Source organism: Rosa chinensis, chromosome 4 (assembly GCF_002994745.2).
Source record: "Rosa chinensis cultivar Old Blush chromosome 4, RchiOBHm-V2, whole genome shotgun sequence".
NCBI classification, from domain to species: Eukaryota; Viridiplantae; Streptophyta; class Magnoliopsida; order Rosales; family Rosaceae; genus Rosa; species Rosa chinensis.
This window is the reverse complement of record NC_037091.1, coordinates 10044229-10062991: the sequence shown is the minus strand read 5'-3', so window position 1 is coordinate 10062991 and position 18763 is coordinate 10044229. Positions and strand designations below refer to the sequence as shown.

The 18763-nt window shown below is 38.4% G+C and overlaps 1 protein-coding gene and 2 long non-coding RNA genes across 5 annotated transcripts; 2 read left to right on the top strand and 1 right to left on the bottom strand.

Annotated features, from left to right (window-relative positions):
* Nucleotides 1-10006: 10006 nt before the first annotated feature.
* LOC112198773 (putative disease resistance protein At1g50180) lies at nucleotides 10007-10840 on the top strand. The gene has a single exon (XM_024339883.1). It carries the CDS (start codon nucleotides 10007-10009, stop codon nucleotides 10838-10840), a length of 834 nt encoding a protein of 277 aa, XP_024195651.1.
* Nucleotides 10841-13496: 2656 nt separating this feature from the next.
* Nucleotides 13497-14394, top strand: LOC121052666. The gene is made up of 3 exons (XR_005809756.1): nucleotides 13497-13915; nucleotides 14035-14074; nucleotides 14261-14394. It is a non-coding gene; the product is annotated as an uncharacterized LOC121052666 (long non-coding RNA).
* On the bottom strand, nucleotides 14322-17936 carry LOC121052665. 3 transcript variants are annotated; one of them, XR_005809754.1, is made up of 5 exons: nucleotides 17775-17936; nucleotides 17392-17615; nucleotides 16910-17285; nucleotides 15155-16831; nucleotides 14322-14649 (listed from the first exon to the last, which is right to left on the bottom strand). It is a non-coding gene; the product is annotated as an uncharacterized LOC121052665 (long non-coding RNA). The 3 variants fall into 3 exon arrangements; XR_005809753.1 differs by having other exon boundaries at nucleotides 14326-16831; nucleotides 16910-17060; nucleotides 17168-17285; XR_005809752.1 differs by having other exon boundaries at nucleotides 14325-16831.
* Between the last annotated feature and the right edge of the window lie 827 nt (nucleotides 17937-18763).

The window sequence follows — 18763 nt, the reverse complement described above, 5'->3', positions numbered from 1 at the left end:
TGAAGCGATGTGTTTGCTTGCGACCAACAGCTCTTCGTGGTTCTTCTGCATTTTTTGGTTCATGCCATCCAATTGCCCTTGTGTTTGTTGTGCCCCTAGCTCAAGCCTCTTGACCGAGATCATGAACTCATCAAGACGTTGACGGTCCTCCGCAAGGGCTTTTTCCATCTTCTCATGGTATGCGGCAGAATTCTGTTGAAGGATATTAAGCCGCTCTTCTATGGTCACATTTTCTGGAACGAGAATAGGCACAAAGTCAATAGTTGTAACTGCTACCTGGGTGATGCTAGACGTATCGCCAGCCTGATTAGGCTGGGCGGTGGGAACTTTCTCGCCTTCAGTAGTAGAATGTCGATTTCCTCCTCGTTCAGTTGACATCTCTGTTGATGGAGGGTGGGGAGAAAATCTTTGGATTACTTGTTCTTCGGAAAGACCACGACAGTCTGCACGTGAGTGCGGTCTGTAACTGGAGGTCTTATGTTTCGGGCAGTTAACGTAAACCTTTTGATAAGGGTTTGCGCTTGAAAGTAGCTGAATTCAATAAGACACTGTGAATCAAGGTTTAGACTTGCGGCCCAAGTATAGTCGCCTAGACACAAACTTTCTTTCAAATCCTTTGGGCAACCTTACTGAAATGGCCAGGTGGGGGAGGGCGAACAAAAGAGGCAGAATCCATTTTGGCATGAACTACTCCCACATAATGGTTTAGGCCCATTTGCATGCACTTCTGGATTCAATAACCTGTTATGAACGTTGTCCCATTTCTAGACACCATTTCACATAGGCTATATTTACTAAGATGAGAAAGATCATAAGTGTGAAGACAGTTCAACAAGTGTTAATAAAAACCGCCCTTAACCTTAAAGGACCTGAACTAGGCACCAATAAGGAGTTTAGGTCAATATTAACAAAAGAGACTTCACCTATTCCGTTATGATTCACAACCCCTTACCAACCTAACTTCTTAATAGTTGTGTGATTTACAGATCACAGTACGTCCCACTGGGCGTGCCAAAATGTTTGGCTCCAATTTTGTTGCAGCTGGTCAACAGTCTCTTTTCTGCCTGGGCATGCCAGCACCGTTCGGGTGCGGTCGTCGGGGGTGTCCCTTGACCTGACTTCTTACAAGCGATTATAGACGAGGAGAGCACCAACCTCGTCGTGGGATTCTTTATGCCTCGTGGTGAGGACTTTTGCTAATCTTCTTGAAAATCACAATCGATACTCGATGTTGTAGATCGAGCAGAGCGAGAACCACTGGGAAGTAGAGAGAACTTGCTAAAGCATGACTTTAGCTTGGTTGGTTTGCGAGGGCGTTACCCTTTCTTGGCTGGTTCCGTAACCGTTGTGGTCGTGGTACTACAATCGGCTCCTGAGGAGACTAGGACCGAAGTACGTTGACAGAGGGTTTGATGGCACTGAAAGTTGTCTTTTGAGAAGACTAGGACTAGGAGTGTGATCACCGATAAGAGAAAGAGAAGGAGAGGAGTTGCTCTTAGAGAGGTTTGCTCTAGAGAGACTTAGATCATCTTAGAGATGTATTGATGAGTGAATTGTGTGTTCAAGTGTTTCATTGTAACCTCTATTTATAGGCTACCATGCCAAAGTAGTTGGCGTTAAACAAATGATAGTGGAGTATTAATTGGAGATAAGAAATGATGAATTTTGGAGATAAAGAATGATGAATTTCGGAGATAAGGAGATAATGAAGCATAATTGGAGATAAGGAATGATGAATTTTGGAGATAAGGAAGCACTTTCGGCTCCTCTATTCCTTCAATTATATCTCCATCAAGAATTCAGATTTTGACAGTGAATTCTTCATAACAAATGTTCCACTCTGAGTGTAGATCATTCTGGTAAAATTTCAGAGCTTTTGGTACAGCGGTTGGGCCGAAAATGCTGCTGGACCTCTTACAGGTCCAGTTTTCCAGTTTTGCTTCTGTAGAAAATTGGAGTGATTGTTTGAAGGCCTTCCACTTAAAAATAGCTCTGGAACTCTTCATAAGAAATGATCCTTGGGCTTTCTATATTTAATCTGGAAAGTTTTAGCTCATTTGGATTTCGTTTGGTTAGTCTGCCGCCCCTCCTTCCTTGTTTAGCTCAGTTTCTCCTAGCCGAAGTAGGAAAATGTGCTAAAGTTGACTTTTCATGCTTCCATGCTTCCATAGTATGCTTTATTTAGCCTCTAAATATATATTTCAAACTTGTCAGCAATATATAGGTTGAGCCACTGACATTGGCTCAATTTCTCCAAGACGTGCCTTGTCAGGCCAAAATGCTCATTTTGGGTCCAAACAACTCTAGATCACCTTCTTGATCTTCTTATTCCACATAGTGAGATTCTCTTGCTTCACAATATGCTCTGTAGGCGATGACAATTTCTTCACGAGCTCTACAAATATGTGTCCAATGATCGGATGTTCCACATTGAGAATATACGTCTCTGTGCTCAGACTCCCATGATTAAGATGTTTTGAAAGCATCCTTAGGATGGCTCTTAATGTTGGTGGCGCCACCAACATGGCCAGAGGCGTTGCCTCTCTCTCTCTTTCCACGTTGACCTCTTCGGTTCCGTGTACGCTTATTTTGGCTGTTGCTTCCCTCATTGGAGCGAGAATATGGACCAGAACATCCAGAATTGTCCCTAGATTTAAGGTGTTGCTCTTGGTGCCCTCCCTTAGGGGCGTCACTATAATTGGACTCCAGAATATGCTCTGTTCCCAGGGGTCTCGAATTATAGTTCTTCACAAGGATGTTGTCATGCTTTTCAGAGACATTCATGGCTCCAATGAGCTTATGAAACCTTGTGATCCGTCTTGCAGTAACATCGATTCAATAGTTCTTAACAACCATTAAAGCAAAGACGGGGAATGTAGAGAGAGTCCTCTCAATCAATATTGCATCTGTGATATCTCTTCCACAGAATTCCATTAAAAATTTAATGCAAAGTGCTTCTGAGTTGTAGTCAAGAATTGTCTTGAAATCACAAAAGTGGAGGCTATGCCATCTCACTTCTAGGTCAGGAAGCAAGGAGTCACGGACTTTGCCAAAGCGTTCTTCGAGTGAGACGCATAGCATTCTGGGGTCTTCTTCATTCATATACTCGTACTGGAGCGAATCATCCATATTAGGATGACGGCTTTCACCTTATTTGCCTCCAAGGCTTCTCTATTTGCTCCAAATCTTGAGCTTGCTCAACAGTTAGCAAGTCCGGGCTAAGCACATGAATCGTATCCAAGATTCCTCAGGCTTTGAGATGCTGGTGGACATCACGAATCCACTAGTGATATCCAAAGCCAGTTGTTCCCAATGGAGCAAAGTTCAATTTGTTCAGGTTACTTATCCTGAAAAGGAATAAGAAAAATGGTTAGTTTTAGAGCAGAAAAGCTACCATGAAAATAATAGAAATTTCTGAGTGTAGTCACTCCCAAGAAATTATGAATTTTCTAAGCGTAGTCGCTTCCAAGAAATTCGATTCCAAGAGGTATTGGATTAGATCGAAACAATGATGTGTTGTGGTCGATCATAATTTCTCAACAAACTCCAAGTTTGGAGGACTCTACAAGTTCCAAGCTTAGAGTGAGAACGACCCCCCACAATTCGACTTTTGGTCTCCCTTATGAAGAAGAAAGTGGGGTAGAAGAAGGGAAGTTGTAAGTCCCCGAGAAAAAGAAGGGAAAAAGAATAAAAACTTTTAAAACATACCTCTAAAATTGTCGGAAAAGTCGCCGAAAAAATCACTGGAAAGTTGTCGGAAAATTGAGAAGGCCAGCGGTGATTATCGCTGGCCGGAGGCGATCAGAACTGGTCGGTGGTGACCGGAATTAATCGGTTGTGGGCGGAATTACCCTAAAAACTTTTATGTCCGGTATTCTGCCTACAAACCAATCAGTCAGGCGGTCGATAAGACAAGTTTTAGACCGGCTCTTTGACGATCTGACCGGTTTTGGAATCTTTAGATCAAGACACTGTTGTTGATCAAATTTGGTGGCAATCAGAGCTCTGTAAGGTTGTGAACCGGCGGAGGTTTTGCTGCGGCCAGTTTGGAGCTTCTGGTGGCCTGTTTGGTAAGTTTCAGGTCGATTTTGGTGGTTCTGCCGCCGGTTCTGATTCCTGGGGTTGAGGGCTTCAAGGTGTGCGACAAAGGAAAAAAAGGTTTCAAGGTTTTGGTATTCGGATTTAAGGTTTTCGCTTCTTAAATCAGGGTTCAACTATTTGTTTCAGGGTTAGGGTTTCGTGCTGATAACGTGTTTTAGGAAATAGGGATGCAGAGAATAGCATAGAGAATTAAGAGAATGATTTGTGCCTTTCATTGATAATGGGGGACCTCTTTATATAGAGGATTACAAGCATAGAATTTGAATTGTACAAGGAAACATAATCATACAATGATTGGGATATCTACGAAGATATCTCCAAGAATATCTCCAAGATTAACCCTATTATTACTCAGACAAGTAATTAGAGTTTGGGCCAGACACACAATCTGCAGGTCCTTAAACAAAAACTTTAAAATAGCCTAATAATTCATAATACTTGCTTTCTTTTTCGATGACATTCATAATACTTTCTCAATAAATGGAATTGCATTGCTTTTCTAGACAACTTTTATTGCAATATGACCTAGATTCTTAAATGGCTTGGTCTCCTCTGCGTTGGATTTTGGGTTTATGATTGGGCCTGGTCTTAAGCTCTTTAAATCCTTTAATTAAGGGGGTGAAATTTGTACACCCCTAATTGCAAATGGCACACCCTTTCATTTTTTTAATACTATTTCATCTCACAACTTTTTACACTTCCTAAAATACCTTAAAGTTAGATTTTTTTCCTTCCCTTTTTGGGTCCTCTCCCCCACCCAAAACCACGACCATCTTCTCTCTTTCTTCTCCATGTATGAGCCCAAGTGAGTCGATTGAAGTGGTGGTGGAGGTGGGTGATGGGTTCGAGAAGAAGAGGAAAGTGAAAGCTGCAGGAGCAGAGAGAGCTATGCAGGTGATTAGAGAGATGAAGATGATGGTGGGTTTGTGAGAAGGGGTTGAAGTTGAAGAGGTTGAGTCTGTGTTGAAATAGAGCAGAGTCGTAGATGAGTTTGACACATCGGAATCGGGAGGAGGGGGGGGCGATTTCATGGGTAATGTATCAGAACCCATATGGAAAAACAGTGATTGTTGAGATGGGTTCGGAGAATTGAGGAATCTGGGAGGTGGGTTGGTCTCAGATTGAGAAAGAGAAAAGGGAAAGTGCAGTTTTGAGTGAGATCCAAGGGTGAAAGATTGGGTCTTGGTGGAACAGTCTGGTTTTGGAGTGAGAGAGAGGACCCAAAAAGGGAAGAAAAAGAAAATCTGACTTTAGGGTATTTTAGGAAGTGTAAAAAGTTGTGAGATGAAATAGTATTAAAAAAATGAAATGGTGTGCCATTTGCAATTAGGGGTGTGCAAATTTTACCCCCCTTAATTAATTTTATTTTACTTTCCTATCACTGTGCTATAGTGTTTCATCATGTGTAGGCTTGCTTTAAAAAGTGATCATGGAACTGTTGAATGAGTGGACATAATCGCTGTATCGTGGTGGTACCAAAATAAACTTTTTATCTACCCCATGTCGGTAGAGAGAGAATATGTAATAGCTTATTCTGGCTTGAGTTTAATTATAAAATCAATTTGAATCTTAAAAAAAAAAAATACACATTGAGCTTTTACATTTGGTGCTGCACTTGCTTTGCGGTCTAGGCTGTCACGAAGCCTACCCTAGGATTGGGCCGGGCCTAAAAATGTCCATTTTGTGAGAACATTTGCAATATAATTAATAGATAACTTGTTTCAGATTAGATGATCAATTTTTTTTTTTTTTGGATCAAATTAGTAACCATTCATTAATGTGAAGAAAGGTTACAATTAAGTAAGTCAGACTAAATCGACTTCATTAGTCATTCCGGCCCTTCCTCTATATAATAGAGACTAGCATTTTCATACAAAATTGACTTAGCTAAACCATGAGCTACCATGTTACATTCTCTAGGTTGAAAAACGACCTTATCGGTACCGCAGGCGTGCATGAGAGTCTTGATGTCTTCTACCAAAGTACCCTCCTTAGACCACAAAGTTCAACAGAATTCACTAGACTAGCTACTTCTTTACTGTCAACTTCGATATCAAGAGGAATAATACCCACTTCAAGAGCAAAACAAATGCCCGCTTTCAGTGCCAAAAGTTCAGTTACTAAAGGAGAGAAGTGACCCCTAATTGGGTGAGCAATCGCTCCCATTAATTGGCCAAACTCATTCCGAATAACTGCACCTAACCCTCTTTTTTCGCCATTGTTTTTCGAAGCTCCATTAGAGTTTAATTTGTACCTTCCAATTGCAGGGGTTGACCAGGTACAACTTCTATTCACTTTTGGTTCAATGTGCTTATGGTTTGCAGCAGAGAACTCCTCAATAATGTGATGAGCTTGTTGATAAGGCAAGGATTTTTGCAAGTTACCTTTCCATGCCAACTTGAATTTCGTTCATTCCAGATCTGCTAGCAAATTACAACAAAAACTTCAACTTGTTCGAGTGGGTTGGTATGAATGATATGCTCTAACCAATGGAGAAAAGAGTTGTGATGCTTCCTAAACTTCATCCAATGAGAAAACTTCCAAACTTTCTTGCTAAAAGAACATTCTGAAAGTGCATGAAGGGCAGATTCCTCCATTGCTCCACACCTAATGCATTGGGCAGTGCCACTAATCTTTCTCCTTTGAAGATTTAAGGAGCATGGGAGAATATCAATTATAGCACGCCATAAGAACAACTTCATTTTGTTTGGGAGGTTTAAACCCCAAACTGTGTTCCAGAATTTCTTTTTCTCATTTGTTCTTGAACATTCACCCCTTAACTCTTCTCTCATTTTAATATCCAATGCTGCCCTGTAGCCTGATCTAACTGAATATTTGCCATTTTTTTCAAAAAAACATCTGAGGCTATCCTCTTTTCTTCTGTCTCCAAGAGGAATACTAGCAATGATATCAGCTTCGTCATAGCTAAAAGAGGGAAGCATAAGATCACTCACAAGTGCTCCATCTTGAAGAACTTTAGGACTCCAGATTTTGAAGAGGGAAGGTTTGGGAATCCATCTGTCATCATAGATGTGCGTCAACCTGCCATTACCAATTCTGTTGATGCATCCATTCACCACAAGGTCACGACCCCAAAGAATAGATCGCCAAACATACGATGGATAATTACCAATAGTTGCCTGCAAGAAAGAATGGTTAGGAAAATAACGAGCCTTTAACACTTTTGCCACAAGTGAATTAGAGAACTCAATTAATCTCCAGGCCTGTTTTCCCACCATTGCTTGGTTAAAACTTTCAAAATTTCGAAAACCAAGCCCTCCCATCTCCTTTGGTTCACATAGAGCATCCCATTTTTTCCAATGTGCACTCCTTTTCCTCCTTTTTTTCCCCACCAAAAATTGGCAACAACCAAGTTACACAAACCAACTGGGAATTTGAACATACTCACGGCATAGGTAGGAATGGCCTGTAACACTAGTTTCACCAAAACCTCCTTCCCAGCCATTGAAAGAAAGTTGCTGTGCCACTTCTCCACCCGATTTTGAACTCTACTTCTCACACTTCTAAGAATTTTTCTTTTTTCTCTCCCCAAAATTGTAGGAAGGCCAAGATACTTCTCATGGAACTCTACAATTTTCATTCCCATCTTCTCCCCAATTATTGCTAATTTCTCCTCATCACTTGTGCTAGCACTAAATGAGATAGCAGACTTCCCATAATTAATTTTTTGTCCGGAAGCCACTTCATACATAGAAAAATGGAAAATGAGTTGTGGCCTCAATGAGGCCTAAGATTTATGGCCTCAATATTAGGTGTCATGCCATGTCATCTATACACATCACCTATTTGTCAAATCATGCCATGTAATTCTTGAGAAAAATACAATTTTAGCCTTCCAAAATCTAATGACTCCAAGTTATTTTGATTTTTTTTCTAAAAGAAAAAATTATTTTGTCCTTTTTTTTTTCTTTTCATTACACTCATGCTTAGATTTAAATAACAATGTCAAGAATAGAAAAAATTTCATGTAATTAAATCAATAGATTTGCATAATACATGTATATGAGTTCAACCTTTGTTGCGTTTCTGTAAATTTTGAAAATATAATGTGAAAAATACATAGTTATATCATTATATATGTTCTTATGTTCATTCTTTTCTCTTTATGTAGCTAGGGTTTAAACGTTATATTTTAGTTTATTATTTTCTGTTTGTTTATTTTCCTTATATTTAGATTGTAGATGATAATTAATGAATGCTACTAACATGAATTTTTTTTTTCTTACCTCTTAATTTAGACATATATATTTTCCAAATTCAATTTATTAATGCTATTTTTTTGGATGAAATTAATCAATAAAGTTATTACCTATTTCTTGACACCTAATTCAATATATTTATGCTATTTGGAAAGAAAAATTATAGGAAATAATTTAAATAAATGAAGAAAAATATTGGTTAAAGAATTTGTAGACATATCTCTTAAATTAATGCATAATTAATAGGTGATTTTTTTTTCGTCACCTAATTAAATTCATTAATGTAATTGATTCACCCCTAACATCTAAAAGGAAATATAAAAGGGTAAAGTTGGTGTTGCAATAGTATGATGTGGCAAGATATATTATGTGAAATTGAAAATAAAATTAGTATTTGCTTACATAGCATGACACCTAGGATTTGAGGCCATAAATCTTAGGCCTCATTGAGGCCCTATATCATTGCCCTAGAAAAAACTTCTTTCAAGCGCTTGCATTCCTCCAATGAAGCATCCCCAAAAATGAGACTATCATCGGTGAAAAATAAGTGATTAATTGGGGGAGCCTCCTTCACCACTCTCACCCCATGAACTAGACCACATGCCTCTTCCCTTCTAAGTAAGGCAGACAAACCCTCCGCACAAATAAGGAAAAGATAAGGGGAGAGGGGGTCTCCTTGTCTTAGGCCTCTAGATGGACAAACGAAACCTTTTGGAACCCCATTACAAATAACTGAATAAATTACCGTAGAAATACAATCCATCATAAGAGCAATCCACCTCCCATTGAACCCCAATCTCTCCATCACACTAGCCAAAAAACCCCACTCCACTCTATCGTAAGCCTTGGCCATGTCAAGCTTCAAAGTCATTTTTTTCCTTCCATTTTTCCCCCTCCTCTTTATGGCATGAATTGATTCATGGGCAACAATTATATTGTCCGTGATCAAACGCTTAGGGACAAAAGCACTTCGAAACTTAGAGATGATCAAAGGTAGAACCAGTTTAAGTCGGTTGACAAGGGATTTAGAAATTAATTTGTGGATGACATTACAAATGCTTATCGTTCTAAACTCCGCTACAGTTTTTGGATGATCAATTTGAGTTGTTTTTAATAACAAAGTGCAAACTTTAGATCACAGTGAAAACTCAAAATGGTAAAAAGGATTGCTAACGATACCAAAAGCTGTAGTCCAGTTTGTTCGCACATAGATCTGCTGTGTTTGTGAACCTGGGTAAATGGTAATTAATCAAGTATGTGAATCCGTTTTTAAACCGGCTATTTGTGTACTATAAACCTAAAATTTTACAGTTTTAAAGAAATTCCTTCCCAGTACCTCCTTTTTCAAAAAGAAAAAAAAAAAAAAATTAAAGAAATTCCATTCAAAAAAAAATATTAAAGAAAAATATTTTAAAAAAAAGGGTAACAAAGAACTAAAGATTCATGTGGCCGTCTTAGGTATTGGAAAAGTCTTGTGGTGATCGAGTACTGCAGTTACTTTTAAGAGGATTGAGACTCTGTGGCTGTTATCTTACTTTGTTGAACTAAATAATTGAGGAAGAAGACCTCATTTCATTAAGTAATTGACTTCTCAGTTCACAGTTCACTTGTAATAAGATACTTCATTATTCATCTGAAACTGGAATCTGGTTTGAGTTGCTTTCTTTTTGGCGATCGAAGAGAATATGACTGAGGCTGTTGTTTCTTTTCTCGTGGAAAGAGTTGGTGACTTCATCATTCAAGAAGGCAGATCCTTGTCCGGAGTTGGGGATCAAGTTAGGCGAGCACACAGAGACCTACTATTCATCAGGGGCTTCCTCAAAGATGCAGACGCAAAGCGACGAGATAGTGAGGCAATACGCATTTTTGTTGCCGAAATTAGAGATGCTGCTTATGATTTGGAGGATGTCATTGAAGCTTTTGTCTTGAAGGTGGATTCCAAGAGGAAAGGAGGTATAAAGAATGTTTTGAAGAGGTTGGGGTGCATCTTCGTTGAAGGAGTTCGCCGTTACAAGATTGGGTCAGAAATTGGGGTAATTACTATCACGATTTCTGATTTGAAGCAGAACTTGCAAACTTATGGTATCAAGGAGATAAGGGATTCCTCTACTTCCCTCCAATTGTGTGAAGGACAACAACTACTGAGGCGAACTTACACTCATGTTATTGATCGTAATGTGGTCGGGCTAGAGGATTCCGTCCATGAATTGGTTGGGCATTTGGTGAAGGAAGAGCATCGCCACCGAGTTGTTTCTATTATTGGGATGGGCGGATCTGGGAAGACAACTATTGCTAAACAAGTTTATCATCACAAAGAGGTAACAGACCATTTTGATTGTTTGGCTTGGGTTTGTATATCTCAACAATATCAAGTCAGGGATGTCTTGGAGAGGATATATGTCAAACTTATTTCCCCTACAAAAGAGGAGAGAGAAGAAATCAAAAATTTGAAGGATGACGAAATACCAGGGAGGCTTTCTCGTCTCCAAAATGAAAAGAAAATGTTTGATTGTCCTTGATGACATTTGGAAAACAGAGGCCTGGGACTTTTTGAAGGCTGCATTTGAATGCCATGAAGACTCAAAGAGCAGGATACTACTTACGACACGCAATGAACAAGTAGCTTCGCATGCCGATGAGAGCGGTTTTCACTACCGACCTCCACCACTGAATGAGTCTGAGAGTTGGAAGCTGTTTGAGAAGATTGCAATGAGTGGAAGGAAAGCTAACTAGTTTCTCGATTCACCACCCAACTAGATCCATCCTTTATCGTTCGTTTTCATTTTTATTTATCAAAAATTCAATATACATTGAACCAATAAATGGAAAAAAAAAATGCCTTGCATCTGGTACTCCCGGCTTTCTATAAATTCACATCTAAAGAAGTTCTCATTTTTTATGACACATGTATCATATTTTTCTAAAATTGAAGTCTGAAAATGTCTTGTGGAACATGGTTGAATACATACAAAGACTCTAGTGGACTTGGAGATTTCCCTATGTCAACTGCAAAAAAAAAGAAGAAGCTTTTTTAAACACTATATCTTCGTCATATAAACATCCAAAATTTATAATTTTGATATTAATAAATAGTAGTCATTCCTTTGAAAAAAAAAAATAGTACTCATGACCTTGAAAAAAAATTTCCAATTTACTCCTAAGGGTAGGTACTATTGCAGTGTCAAGTTCGTTGAACATTGGACTCCCAAATACAATGTTATACTGTATGAGTGCATATGAAGTTTTGGCCTTTTAATTAAAACGGTACAACTTTATATATCTATTGCAATATGAAGTTTTGTCAATAGTACTCTCGAGCTTCTGTAGATTCATATCTAAAGTTCTCAATTTTTTTGACACATATATACATTCTTCTGAAATTAAAGTTTGAAAAAATAGTATATATTCCTATTTCTATCTAGAAGATGCTTAAATGCATACAAATACTCTAGTGCCACTATATATTTTGGTGTCAAGTTCGTTGAACATTAGACTCCCACAGCTTAGATTTCGTTGACTTATTTGTTTTGCTTGTTTATTATGGAGGTTTTGGTTAGGTCCCCCTCCATTGTCTTTCGCATTTTTGTGACTTAATAAATTGGAGTGTTATAGAGGTTGCTCCTCTACTATCACTCATTGCAAAAAAAAAAAAAAAACATTTGACTCCCAAATGCCCATTAATACGATGTAATACTGTGTGAATGCATGAGAAGTTTGGTCCCTTAATTAAAACAATAGAACTTTATATATTTCTTGCTAATGTTTTTTTTTTTCTGTTTTTGAAAATAATATTTAGGTGCTGAAGTTTACACGAAGATGGAAGAATTAGGAAAAGAGATGGTTCAACATTGTAAGGGTCTGCCACTAGCTATCATTGTACTTGCTGGACTTCTTGCTAGAAAAAACACAATTAAAGATTGGATAAACATACAAGAAAATGTTGGTGTTTACATAAGTAGAGGTTTTGGTCGCCAGGAAGAAGAACATGCATATGCATCATGGGTGTTGGCGTTGAGTTATGATGACTTGCCGTATCACTTAAAACCGTGTTTCCTATATTTAGGACATTTTCCAGAGGATCATGAGATCCAGGTGAAGAGTTTGACAAGATTATGGATCGCAGAAGGTTTTATCTTTTTGACACAACAAAGACAAGGTTCAAGGGAAACAATGGAGGATGTGGCATACAATTGGTTGAATGAGTTGGTAGAAAGGTGTGTGATTCAAGTAGGAGAGAGAAGTTCAACTCTTGAGAAAATTAAAAGTTGCCGGATGCATGATCTTTTGCGAGATTTGTGTTTGAGGAAGGCGGAAGAGGAAAATTTTCTCCAAGTTGTCAAAGGTTCCCATAAAAATGAGGCAATGCATCCCGTTTCTTCTTCCATGGTAACCATTGTATCACCTATGGGTAAGATTCGAAGACTTGCCATCTACTTGGATGAGAATGATGATAAATTGGTACCCTCAAGAGAGGAAAGAGGTGGGCAGCTTAGGTCTTTGTTATATTTTGGCCCCAGTGATTATAATTGGTTTCCTAAACAGAAAGAATTAATACCTTCCATGTTCAAGGATTTCAAATTACTCAGAGTGTTGAGGATTGAAGGTATGAATGATGGAGCAGTAAAAATAGAGCTGCCTAGAGAAATTGGAAACATGGTCCACTTGAGGTTTCTAAGTCTAAGGTTCAGTAATATAAAATCGTTTCCTCCTTTCCTAGGAAACTTGATTGTTTGCAGACACTTGATTTCCGTGTTACAGATGACGACATGTTTATCCCAAATGTGATATGCAAGATGAATAAATTGAGACATTTATACCTTCCACGGAGGTACAGGGCTAGAGGTAAACTGCAGCTATCTACTCTCGGTGATTTGCTAACTTTAAATTCTATTTCGAGTAGACATTGTGATTTGAATGATCTTGCTAAACTAGGCAATCTAAGGAAATTGAGAATAAGATTGTCATCTAGCCAATCGAAAAATCTGGAGAAAATCTTGGATGCGGCAGGCTGCGTGGTCAATGGTATTCGGTCCCTGTGGTTGCACAACGAGGTTGGAATGGAAAGCGGTGCAGAGGTTAGTCAAATAGTTGCAAGGTGCGGTCAAATATACAAGTTGAAGCTGATTGGGCCCACACTAGAACTACCGAAAGAGTTCCACTCCTATTCAAACCTCACCAAGTTACTTTTGGCCGGATGTGCTCTCAAGGACGACCAAATGGCCGTACTAGAGAAGCTGCCCAACCTGAAAAGTCTTCAACTGTGGTTTAATGTGTTTGAGGAAAATACAAAAGTATTGGTTTTCTCCGTTGGAAGCTTTCCTCGTCTTCAGTTTCTTAGACTTGTGACTTTGCAAGGAATAACGGAGTGGAGGGTGGAGGAAGGAGCCATGCCTTGTCTCTGCAAATTGGTCATTAGTCATTGCACAGAATTGAGTACGGTTCCAGATGGGCTGAGACACCGTACTACCCTCAAGGAATTGAAGATTTGGAATATGCCTAAACTATTCTGTAGTAAGCTTGAGGAAGGAGGAGAAGACTTCCATAAAGTCCAACACATCCCTTCCCTTATAATCCAGAATCCGAATTATTAAAAGGTACACATTGATTAGTTTTTATTCCGATCTCCGTAATGGCATAGTGATATTATCACAATAGAATGGACTTGTATTTATGGCACCTACCTAATTAATGTGTTTTTTTTTTTGTAATACAGTGACCATGCCTGTACCAGCACGTAGGCCCACAATGTACAGGTATACTTGCATTATCATCTTATTACTCTTTCATTTATTTCTAAAATAATTTTATTATTATTATTATTATTATTTTAAGAATTACAGGTTAGGCGGAATAAAATATCCAAATCAACTGTGATTGTGCTTTCTCATCTGGCATGATTATCTAAAATCAATGTATAATTTTTTTTTTTTTTTGAACAGATCAATGTATAATTTTCTCATCTGGCATGATTATCTAAGGAGGCATCGCTGTTGGTCCAACAATGGTTTAGTTATTACTAGCAAGATATCCCGGGTGATGCTACGAGTGTATCATCCACATTATTCAATTCGACATTATTCAATTTACAAATATTAGTTACACCATATAAATGCGTAATACATACTGATCACCAATATCTATTATTCTGATAAGACAGACGTGTCAATCTTGGAAAAAGTGAAGGCCTTTCAAAGATGCTATGTATGACGAAAAGTGCATATCTCCCCAAGAACTCAAACTCTAGCTCATCTCTGGTTGACCATGCCCCCTTTTCCGTACACATCTACAGCACCAGTTTTAACAATAGTTTTAACTGGCTGCTGTTGCTCTGTTTTTGTGTAAATAAGAGTTATAAACCCATTTGAAGTCAATATGAAAAACCAAACCCTTACACAACTAAACACATGATGCATTGTGATTGAAACTATCCTATCTTATACACATCTACTTTACAGGAAGAGTATTCCCACTAACGTAACTGATTTTGAGGGTATAAAGACAGAAAGTAACCATGAACCAAACAAAAGGAGACATGATCAAGATACTAAATAGACAATGTACCATTGTTTATATTCATCACAATATGCAATATAGTTTCCCTACATTGAACCACTGATGAGGACCATCACAACTTTTCTATTTAGTAATTTTTTGCTAGGCATGTGTTCCAGTTGTGTTCAAAAAACACAGCTGCTTTCTGAGATCTATGTGCTTCACACGGCAATTTCCCTAATTATCAACATAAGGAGATAGATAAAGTAATACTGCAACCCTTTTCCAAAGAGAAAGCTGAAGTAATATAGTTGCACTTCTTAAAATAGAATCAGACTCACCAATATCAATATCTTGGTGACAAAACGCAGACTGATCAGATATGAAAACCTGGGGAAAGTGAAGGCCCTTGCAACAACATATGCTCGATAACAAACAAAAACATAACTATAATTGTTCGAACACATTACCTTATTCTGAGGGTAGACCTTTTCCTCGTACGAGGCTAACTTAATCTGAAAAACTCCATCTACACCTTCCACAAAACTAAAAAGTAAAACAAAAGATATGCTTCTTTGTACAAACAATGTAGAAAGAACTAACAAATTGAGGTAAAAACAGGTATATAAACATTTAACCTTTAATCATCTCTATAAGCACCTTGAGCATACAGTGTTAAAATAGCTTCAATTTTGAATGAAGACACCAATAAAATTGTATTTCTCAAACATGGTCTTGATTTGAAACATTGAATCAAGCCAAATCATGAGAGGCCAACAATAATATTCATTACAGTACAAAAATTTACCAAACTAAGCTACTGCTTAATAAAGATATCACAAAAACAGACAATCCTTTCACGGTTCTTGGAGGGATTGAGAGGAGGGTCTGTGAGTATTATATGGCATTCAGCAGGATCTATTTGTATATATAATCCGAGTAATCAATCAAAACTATAATACCAAGATTTTTGATTGCCAACTTTTATCTCTTTTCATATACAACTGCAGATACCTTTCAATTAAATTCTGGACCTACAATGTTCATAATTGTACCAAAACAGAAAGAATGATAATGAAAATCTTTATTCTTGGCTTTCTTAAGAAGAAGAATGATAGTGATCCTTCTTCCATTTTGAAGGCCGACCTTTGTTTTGTTCTATTTTCTGTACAGTTTTGCTTCCAATTTAGCTTCTAATCTTAACCTTATCTTTCTCCCTCCTATAAATCTAGAACTGCATAATCCTAATCTTTCTCATTGCCAAAGCTAGATGCATGAAAAAAAAAATTCTCCAGCAACATAAGGGTACACAAAATTGCAAAGAATCAGACATAACCAAATTTAGTTTAAACTCCAGTCTTGCACCATCTGGAAACCTTGCTTTCATGCAGAACTACTGTCACTCAAAAGGAGAGATGATAATTGTACTCTGTCATATTAAAGAACATATGCTAGTATGAAACCTTATACTTTAATATGCAAGTTATGCTTAAACAACCAAGCAACATATTTTCAGACCTAAGGGATCTCGACATCGAAATGCATTGCACATGAAATTTGTATCAATTGCTAAGAAGGTATCTGCCCATTTGCAATCAGTTAGAACAATTTACAGCCATGAACAACACAACCAGCATAAACTCACAGATGTTAAGCACAACTTTCCATGAGACAAAAAAAAAAAAAATCTCATATTTGCATTTATAGAAACTAAATAAGAAACAATAGAAGCATCTTGGCAAGCATGTTAGACGTAATGTTAAAGAAGTATATAAGCAGTATATAGTCAACCTGATTACTTGATTCCAATATTCGCTTATGAGCTGGTCTAAAATTCAAGGTAAAGTAAAATAGGAATGTAGCTGATTGCAACAATAACTAAAATAGAATCAAATTCTTGAATTACCAGAAAAACAAAGACGGATCTTACTAACTTTTGTGTAGAAGTCTGGGGCGAACGAATGGAAGTGTGTTTGACTAAAATCCAAGTGCCATTTATTCCCCATGTATGCTTTCACCTGTATATTAACATCGATGCTCTGAGATTATTGCCAATATGCCGAAAACTCAACTCAAGTTAAATAAATTGTCCTCACCTTCAATGTCTTTGCAACTATCAAGGTCCTTTTAGGATAAAAAACCTCAACATTTGCGCCCTTGTGCATAAAAAAGGCTGGCTTTTTCAAGTAACCGCATCCTCATTGGCTCTAAACATCCCATTCATCAACAATCGTGATTTGCCACGTCCTTGTCATAAAATTTTATATCCAGAGATCGGGTTATATTTCTTATCGATCTCTGCCATTGACATGTTATTAGGTTCCAATAAGATTTCATGAAACTCCAAAGCTAACCTGCATATTGAACACAACTATTTGAGCTCCACGCACCCACCCAACATGCGATTGGTAATTCAAGGAGGTAACTCGTGTTCCTTTGGGGTAGATCCTTAGAATGTTCCTCTGTGTGAACCTAAAGATTATAACACAACATCAAGTATCAGAATCATTACCTCAGGACAACCGCTAGAGATCACAGATAACAAAAGGCTAAGATAACTTCTTGCTGCAGATATTACCTGACAATATCAGTTCCATGATTTTCAGCAGCCTTTTCTATTTTTGTTCACTCAAACTAAGACGTCTTACTTTTTCACGAACCTCTACAGCTTCTTCCAAACAACCCTATGGTTTTCCAGCGTGGATGGTTATAAGTTCCAGGTACTCGGGTGCTTCAGAGTTCGGACTGGACAGGTTTGATGTCAACTGCAGTTTTGCATTCAGTTTCTCTATCACTGTCACTCTGTACCCATTAAAAGAATAATGTAAAGAAGCAAACGCTGATAAACAAAATTGGGGAGAACATAAACTGCACTAGTCAACAAAACAACGACAACAAAACCAACGACAACAAAAAAAACCCAATAAAAAACAGAACACATAAAAATCAACAAAACAATACCTCCAATGCTCAGCCTTTCAAAACCCACAAAAACCCTGAACCCAGTATTTATCCAAACGGAATTCTTCTCCTCTTCTTTCGATTCCAACAGAGCAGTAGTTCCTCAAAGCATCAAAAAGAGTATGATGATGACGAAGAAGGGATTAATGAGGAAGAAGAGCCGTTTCATGAAGCCTATGTAGAGAGAGGCTTTGAAGGTGAGAGACTAGGACTGAGGTTGAAGTTTATTTTTAGGGAAATGATGGCAAAGGTCATATTAGAGTGTGAAGAAGCTGGCTTCAACTACAGTTCAACAGAGTTTTGTAGACCACCTCAACCTTCAGTTCAGTCATTGATTCGATCAGTGTATGAGACACAAATCATATCTATGGCTGTAAACTAACTTAGGATTCACATAATCAACTTAATTAATTATTGCTCCGCATAAATGAGTAAGAGGACGTGATGGAGAGCATTTTTTATTAGCCGAGTTGAGTATGTATAGCAATTTGACTATTGTCATTTAGTTTGGAACACTTGATCCAAGTCTCTTTGGGCCAAAAGAGTTATGAACGGGTTTGAAGGTATATAATACTACAGAGAGAACGCGCCCCACGCGCTTAGGTAAAAAGGAAAAAACCCGAGGAGTGTGTTCCTCTCCCGGCCGAACACGGCAGGCGATCCCGCCGCTGCGTTCCGGTCCGGGAGAGGATTGATGGTTCAGAGGTGGAGTGGGCTCTCGGGGCAGCGGTGTGGTCCAGGGAGGGTGGAGGCTTCTCCGACTTCGGGCAGCACAGATCGTTCTCGATCTGTCCTTCTCGGATCCGGGATGGAGGCAGTGATGCAGCAGCGACGTTCTTCGGTTTTCCGGTGGTGGTTTCAGGCGGCATCGATCTTACATGGGTTCGGGCTGTGGCGATTCAGATCGGATCTGTCTCCGATTTGGTCTGGGTTCGTCTGGTGGTTGGTTGTCTGGAGTAGGGGCTGGCTATGGAGTGACAGGGCAGTGC